Here is an 8,099-nt window from a genome sequence, read left to right on the forward strand (position 1 = left end):
CCCGATCCCGGGACAGAACCGATCCCCGGACACAGTCGATCCCGGGAGAGAGCCGATCCCGGGACAGAGCCGGTTCTGGGACACAGCCGATCCCGGGACACAGCCGATCCCGGGAGAGAGCCGATCCCGGGACAGAGCCGGTTCTGGGACACAGCCGATCCCGGGACACAGCCGATCCCGGGACACAGCCGTCTCCAGCCCTGCTGGGCGGAAGCAGTTCCCGGACACTTTTACCTCAGGCACTCGCTGGACACCCCGGCACTCGCACGGCGGTCGGGCACAACGGAGGACGTCCAAACGCGGGGTCCTGCCGGAGGGCAGGGCCTCGGCTGCGCGGGCCAATGAGCTAAGAGCGCGCCGCGCAGGCGCAGGCCCCTCTCTTCCGGCGCTGACCATGGCGGACAAGGAGTGAGTCCCGTCCTGCCCGCTGCCATCCACCGCCATCCGCGGCCATCCGCGCCGCCCGAGCCCTGCCCTTGCCGCCCCCGGGGCCGCCGCGCCTCCGCAGGGGCTGGGAGCGGTGGGAGGGGAGGGAGCGGCGCGGCGGAGATGGAGCCACCACCGGCCCGGCCCTCCCGCAGGCGGCGGCTGCGGCCGCCGGCCCTCGGCGGGGTGGAGAGGGAGAGCGGGCCCCGAGCGCAGCCGTGGCCGGGAATGTGGGGCCGGGGCGGCGAGTTCCTCCCGACTGGGCGAGCGGGCAGGGCTGTGTTGGGGTTGGAGCTGGGAGCGACTGTCCGTCGGCCTGGTGTAGGCGCTCGTTAGGGTGACTGTGGCTCTATAAACGCTGTGTTGACAAGTTTTGTCGTGTCTAAGAGTTTAAAGTCTCCGTGACGAGAAGGAACGGGGTACAAAGTGATGTTTAGGAAGCTCTGCCTGAAGTTGAGGAGGAATTTCTTTTCCGTACGGGTGACCACGCACTGGAACAGGTTGTCCAGGGAGGTTGTGGAGTCTCCCTCTTTAGGGGTGTTCAGAACCATGCAGCCTGTGCCGTGTGCTCTGGGACGGTCCTGCTTGAGCAGGGAGGTGGGACCGGATGACCCGCTGTGTTTCCTTCCGACATCACCCACCTGTGATAGTCTGAGCAAGCTGAGAGTCCTGTCTAATAAATGACACGGTACTTCCAAATAAGCTTTTCCTGTTCAAGCACCTGTTGAAGTGTATATTGATCAGAGAGAAGTTATCATGAAAACAACTTTGTTTTCTTAGCAAGGGAGGACAGTCTTTGTAGTTACGGTTGTGTCTGTCAGGGTTTCTTGTCCGGTACAAAATGTGAATGGTGCATGTTCTGAAGCAGAAAATCACCCAGTTCAGTCCCAGGGAGCTGTCCCGGGATGCTCTTCCAGGCCTGGGAACAGTGAGGATGAGGAAGATGCAGTGAAGTGGCTCAAGGTAGCAAGGCCTGCACACATGTTATGCTTGAGGATTTTGATATTTGCACTGCTACTGAGTTTCTTTCTACCAGCTAAAAGCTTTTATTTCTGTTTCCGTTTAGAGTAAAGAAGGTGCCCTCTGTGCCTGAGAGCCTGCTGAAGAAGCGGCAGGCCTACGCGGTCATGAAAGCCAAACGTCAGAAGAAGATCTTGGCTATAAAAAAGGTATATCCTCTGATCCCTTGACTCAAATTGCTTATCTGCTGCAGTAGCAGCTGCTGCTGCTCTGATGCAGTACAGAAATTCACAGTATGTCAGTATTTCTTTAAGTTTTAGACTAAAATTGGTTTTTAGTGGCTGATAACAAAGTTTTGGGCAGAGTTAAGAGTAAAGTGTCTGTAATGTTGTACAGGGCAAGAGGTTATAGCCTTTGTAAGGGGGAGCTTGATGTGTGATTAGAGAATCCTAGAACTGTCAGAGGTTGAAAGGGGTCTTAAAGATCACCTGGCTCCAACCTCTGTGCCAAAGATCCAGTCACACCTGGCTTTGAACACGGTTAGGGTTGGCCCATCCACAGCTGCCCCAGGCAACCCATTCCAGTGTCTCACCATCTTAATACAGCATTTCTTCCTTAATGTCTAAGCTAAATTTTTCGTCTTTCAATTTGTACCCATTATTCTTCATCGCCACAGTGCTGATGAGTAGTCAGGAGTAGTAACATCGGTTGCTGTGTAATAGCCTGCCAGGTTCTCTGGAGCATCACTGAGGGTTGTTCTGAGCTGTGTGATACTGATCTGTGTTACTTGGGGGAAGTTCTAGAACATGGCATGTTACTCAAAGGTGATTTTCATGTGTTAAAAGGCATTTTGTAACTTTAAGTAATTTCCAATTTATTGCAGTACCGCAAGGCACAAAGGAAGCTCATCTATGCAAGAGCCCAGGCTTACCACAAGGAGTACAGGCATATGTACAGGCAGGAGATCCGTATGGCCAGGATGGCCCGGAAAGCTGGCAATTACTACGTCCCAGCTGAGCCAAAACTGGCATTTGTGATCAGGATAAGAGGGTAAGGTTGTGTACAGATACAGGCAATTTTATGTTCAAAATTACTGACTTTGGCTTTCCTGTTATCTCTCTGTTTTGAGGGCTTAAATATATCAACAAGATAAGCTTTCTACCAGTGGCTTGAGAAGTTGTTGGTAGATACTGTACATGCTCTTGAGGGGTGTTGAAGGGCTAAATAATTTTGCTGCCTGCTTTAGGAATACCTGATTTTTAAGAAGACAAAGCTGAAAATACATGCAGGCAATTATTCTTTCTCACCTTTAACTTCATAAAACTACATGCTCTATTCCCAAATATTCTGCTGAACTGTTCTTCAAGTGTTTGTTTTGTTGTACTCTGGTAAAGTGTTCAGAAAACTAAAAAATAGATGTGATTGGAAGAATTATGTTCAGGACAGTGCAAGGCTGGTTCTCAATTGTTTCAGTATAATACTTACCGTTATTTTCATGGAAATGGATGTTTTAACTTTATACTGGAATGTATAGCAATAGTCAGTTAATTTACTAAGCTTGCTTTTTGTAATTCATGAAATGTGTTTTCATATGGGAACAGTGCTGTTGTGTTTAGGGGTTGTTTTTTAGCCTGATGCCTAGCTGCCTGGGATGTTGATAATTCAGACTGTTTCACTTTCTTCTCCAGTACCAACGGTGTCAGCCCTAAGGTTCGCAAGGTTCTGCAACTTCTTCGCCTGCGTCAGATTTTTAATGGCACCTTTGTAAAACTCAACAAAGCCTCCATCAACATGTTGCGGATTGTTGAACCCTACATTGCCTGGGGGTGAGTGAAAGGCCCAAGGCCCAGTTGTACCTTATTAGGGTGCAAGTGTTGAGCAGGTTTTGCATTTTGCTATGCTGGACTTGCGGGGTTTATCTTTTGTGTGCGTTCCTGTCTTTGAATTGAAAACTTGGTTAAGGCAGTGCTTTAAAGTAATGGCTGCTAGGTATGGCACTCTCATACTGGTGTTCTTGGGAAGTTGGTGTGGGATTTGCTTCTCTCTTGCTTTTGTGTTTACATGTGGGACATTGTCAAATGATCTTTATTTGTTTGGTGTGGAAGTCCAAATCAGGGATGTTAACATTGTCCTGAAATGTTGCTGGCAAATACTTAAAATCCTCTTTTTGAACGTGACTGTTTTGTTTCAGTTACCCCAACCTGAAGTCCGTGCATGAGCTGATCTACAAGCGAGGTTACGGCAAGATCAACAAGCAGCGCATTGCTCTGACTGACAACCGCCTGATCCAGAAGCGCCTTGGTAAATTCTGCTGGGCAAAATGGGAAGCCAGCTGCTCGCCTTGGGGTGATCAGTGCTGAGCTGGGCAACTGTCCTTAGGTGTCACTGGAGTACACTGGTGTTTAGTTAGGATCTCTACTTCTGTCCTAGTTGTTTAATACAAAGTGAACTGGAAGCAACTTCAATCATAAAGTATTGAAAGCAGTTGTAAAAAATCAAATTTTAGCCTTTTAAATTTGTAATGTTAAATGTAACCTCTTGACCTTTATGGGGTCAGCAGGTCTTTGAGTAAAGAAAAAGTGCTGTAGCATGAAAGAGTCATCACAATTTTGAACTTTCAGACTTTAATATTAGATATTTTGTTTTTTACTTTTGTGATCTGGTAAACAGACTTTTAAAACTTTTTGAAAAAACTAGGTAGTGATCAGTGTATTCAATAAAAGCAAAGCATGATGAACATTTGGGATACAGGCTGCTCTGAGAAACTCCCTTCTCTTGCAGTCAAGCCAGAATGAGTGAAAGTGGCCACTCAAGTCTCTCCCTTTTTTTGGCACTTGATTTGCATTTTCCTTCAGATTAGCTAGCCTATGTTGTGTGTATTTCTTTTCCTGTGCTGTGGATAAATATCTTAAAGATACACTTATTCTGTTATTCTGTTGTAATCTCTTTTAAGCACTGTGTTTTACAAGAGTTAACTTGTAACATATTGCTGAAGATTCTGGAAAAGCATTAAGGAAACATGGTGTAGCATTTATTCGGTGGCCTAATTTAATAGCTAGTGAGTTTCCCTCAGTTACACATTGCAGTGGTTTAGGTGTATTTAATCTAGTTTTTCTCCAAAGAACAGTGTTTTCTTAAGATTCAGTAAGTGTTGGTTGTTTTTTATTGTTCCTCACTGTTGGCAGCAAATATTTAACAGTTGAAACTGATGTCTCTTGCCAAGTGTGCCATCTAAATGTTGACTTGGCTGCAGCTAATCCATTTTAATTGGAAAAGTCAGTCATTCAGTTTCACAACAAAGTGAATGGTTTCTGACTTCTGAAGTTTATCAAAATAAGTAGGAATGACAGTAACAATGTGATAATTTTTAGTTTGTTATTGACCAGTGCCTCTGAAGTCTTTCTGAAAACTGTGTCTGAATTTTAGGAAAGCTTGGCATCATCTGCATGGAAGATGTGATCCATGAAATTTACACTGTTGGCAAGAACTTCAAAGTTGTGAACAACTTCCTTTGGCCCTTCAAGTTATCCTCTCCTCGGGGTGGAATGAAGAAGAAAACAATCCACTTTGTGGAAGGTGGGGATGCTGGTAACAGAGAAGACCAGATCAACAGACTCATAAGGAGAATGAACTAATGGTGAGATACTGCCCAAGGCAATCAACTGTTCAGCTCTGCAGGCTGCTGTCATTATTTGTCAGATATTCACATTTAATAGATGCTCACTCATTCTTGGGTGGTACCTACAGTATAAAGCTACTTGAACAGTATATTGTTCTGGTTTTATTTTGGAAGTCCTACTAAAGCTTAACCGTTTGGAAAATTAAATTGTCAGTGCCACTGATATGTTTAGGAAATACAAACATTACCAATGAATTGTTTTAAAGCCTTGTTTGGTTTTGTGTTGGGAAGCCTTGAGATCTTGGCTAAAACTTTCAAGCCTCATTAATAATCTCTTATTATGATTGAAATCTTGTGATTGCAAGTACTGTGTTTTTTTCAGGTTTTCTAGAAATGCCTGATAAGCACTGGTCTAAAATGTCATCTTTTTAGAGCTTCAGAATTATTCATTTAAGGCTTTCCTGTATAGTGACCAAGTTAGTAATTTTGAAAGACTGATTTGCCCATTTGAGTAGTCTGTCTTTATAAATGAGAAAGTTTACTAACACTTAAAGTGATTTAACAGTGACAGTTCAGTCCTGAAGGTAGGACCTACTCCAAACAATGTCTTACATGTTGTCACTCTGCTGTTCCTGCTTTGGTGAAGCCAATATGTTTTTCAGAGTTCTTGTATTTCACTTTGCTTTTTAGACACTAAACTATTAATGCTAAGTGTTGCCCATATCTTAGTTTCAGTCAAATATCTTTTTGGTTTGATGGGTATGCTAGAATTTAAGAAAACTGCATTGTCTTAGGATATTTGGAAGGGATATCAAACAAAAACCTAATTTTCCCCAAACTTACTCCTCCAAAGTCAAAATGGTTATTTCAATTGGTTTGTTGGGATTTGTTTGGCTTAGGGTTTTTGTTCCGTTGTTTTTTGTGGGGTTTTGTTTTTTCTTTTAGATCAGATATGCAGTTTACTTAAGAATTTCTAGCTTCAGAGGATTGGTTCATAGAAATGGGTAGTGTTGTTAACTTTACAGTTTAAAACGGGTGCAGTTGCATTTGGATGATTCAGAAATTTTCTAAAATTCGGAAATTAAAGTTTATGAAGGAAAGGCAGTTTTATGTTGTTTTGTTTTGCTGTTTTGGTTTGGTTTTCCCCTCAAGTCTTTTAAAACTACTTTTACAGCCAAGGCACAGCAAATAGAGCTCATTGGAGTCTGCTTTCTGCCCAAGGAGCTAAAGGAGATCTAGGAGATATTTTCCATTAGATTGACAGCATTAATTCTTGAAGCTTTTTTTGTAGGCTGCCAATTTCCTCAGTTCAAGCTTCTTGCATGTTGTGCTGTTATCTTCCATGTGTGAAGCAGAGTTTTAAAGCACCACTGATGTGACCTGTGGAAATTGCAACTTCAGGAAAATAGTTCCTTACAGGGGGCAGTGTTCTTGAAAAGCCTTTTAGCTCAACTATGGAAAGATGTTGGTAACTGAGGAGCAGAATTGCTGTAATGTTGGTGCTTGAGGTGATGCTAAGTTACTCCCACTACTATTCTTGTAGAAATTTTGCTGCTGGTGGCAGAAACTTGGAAGTTCAGTACTGGCAAATGTGTCCTTGAAGTTTGGTGCATAGCCAAGGCTGAGGAGGGCTGTATGCTCCTGTCTAATTTCTGAGCATGATGCTGTTTTTAGTGGAAACACTGCAGCTTTTCTGTCAGTACAGGTCCTTTTTCCTCTATCTCCCCAGGTAAAGGAAAGACAGATATGTACTGGTAGTGTTGTTTACAGGAGCCTTCCTGGAGAGGGAAGCTTCTAGTTCACTATTGCAGTTGCTGTAAATGCCTGGGAGGGTTGGTGTATTGGCAGAGAATCAAGGGATATTCATTCATCTAATTGCTCATGTGTTTCACTGGACTTGTAGCTCAGCATCCCATATAAGTGGCATACATTAGAGCTTTACTTCATCTTTTAATTTAGAAAATGACCTTGCAGTTTCTTATTTTATGCTTGTAAGCAATTGTTATGCTTTTCCTGCAAACTAAGTCTAAGATAACTGATTGTTCTTGTCTCTTCAACTTTCTGCTGTTGTGAATAGAGAACATGTTTATAGAAGAATGTTGTAGTTTCTACTGAGGTTGTAGATTTTTCTGAGGGCAGACTAGAGTGGTAGGTTCAGGTGACATACTGGCAGTACTTTCTGGGTAATGTCATTATGAAGGGCTGTTTGTCTTTTTTTCTTATTCTATTTGTCACTTATTTCTTAAGTGATAGTCTTAAGTGAGTGAAAAAATAGACTTCCAGTACTGATTCCTTCATATAGACTGTGAGGAAAGAGCATAGTACTTGAAAGCAAATGCTGACAATCAGTATTGGCAACATACTGAATTTCATCAGTTTTTCAAGCAAACTTTACTGAAACTGGACCCAAGTCAGCTTTTTTGCTTTCTTTTTTTGTATGCGAACAGTCTCTGAAATTTGCCAAAAATGAGAGTGCAGCAGAAGTTAGAATATGCACAATGTCTTGGCATGTCTTTAAATATTAAGTATATGTATCAGTGGTTCAAAACAGAAATTCTTGTGCTGTTAGATCTGGTACTCAAAATCTGTTTTCAGTGAAGAGATGTTAATGTAGAAATTAGTTACCGTGTGTGAGACTACTGCAGTCTTAAATAATGTATTACTTTTTTCATGTGGCTAGAGTTGTTTCAGATCTACATGTGCCTAATGATACCTTTTTCTTCTTTGCCCTGCAGGTAAAGGTGTCCAGCTGCAATATTTCAAAGTCTGGTCTGTTAATAAAACAATCTTGCACAAAACAGTCTGTTGTCTCAATTGGTCTCTTTCTGTGTTCCTCCTCTGCAGTGGCAGATTCAGTTTGAAGTCATGTGTTTCAGAGCCATAGTTTGAATTAGCAGTAGATGTATGTATGTAGATACTGCTTAACCCTCATTTGGAGGAAGAAAAATGGAAGGATTTGTGCAGGTAACAGGTGAAGTTTTGAGTTGTAACAATAGGTGACAAACTGAGCTGTGCGCTGTTGTTGAGCGGACAGGGTTCCTGCTTAGTTGAAGTGCACCAGAAAGCTGTGTGAAAATCTTTATGTAAAGAAGCA

The 8,099-nt window shown here is 42.9% G+C and overlaps 1 protein-coding gene across 1 annotated transcript; it reads left to right on the forward strand.

Annotated features, from left to right (window-relative positions):
* Window positions 1-300: 300 nt before the first annotated feature.
* On the forward strand, window positions 301-7,803 carry RPL7 (ribosomal protein L7). Its single transcript, XM_021530603.2, has 7 exons — window positions 301-408; window positions 1,493-1,595; window positions 2,270-2,436; window positions 3,075-3,212; window positions 3,578-3,687; window positions 4,813-5,023; window positions 7,741-7,803. Exons 1-6 carry the CDS (start codon window positions 395-397, stop codon window positions 5,019-5,021), a joined length of 741 nt encoding a protein of 246 aa, XP_021386278.1. The 5' UTR covers window positions 301-394; the 3' UTR covers window positions 5,022-5,023; window positions 7,741-7,803.
* The last annotated feature ends 296 nt before the right edge of the window (window positions 7,804-8,099 follow it).

The sequence above is a fragment of the Lonchura striata genome, chromosome 1 (genome assembly GCF_046129695.1).
Source record: "Lonchura striata isolate bLonStr1 chromosome 1, bLonStr1.mat, whole genome shotgun sequence".
NCBI classification, from domain to species: domain Eukaryota; kingdom Metazoa; phylum Chordata; class Aves; order Passeriformes; family Estrildidae; genus Lonchura; species Lonchura striata.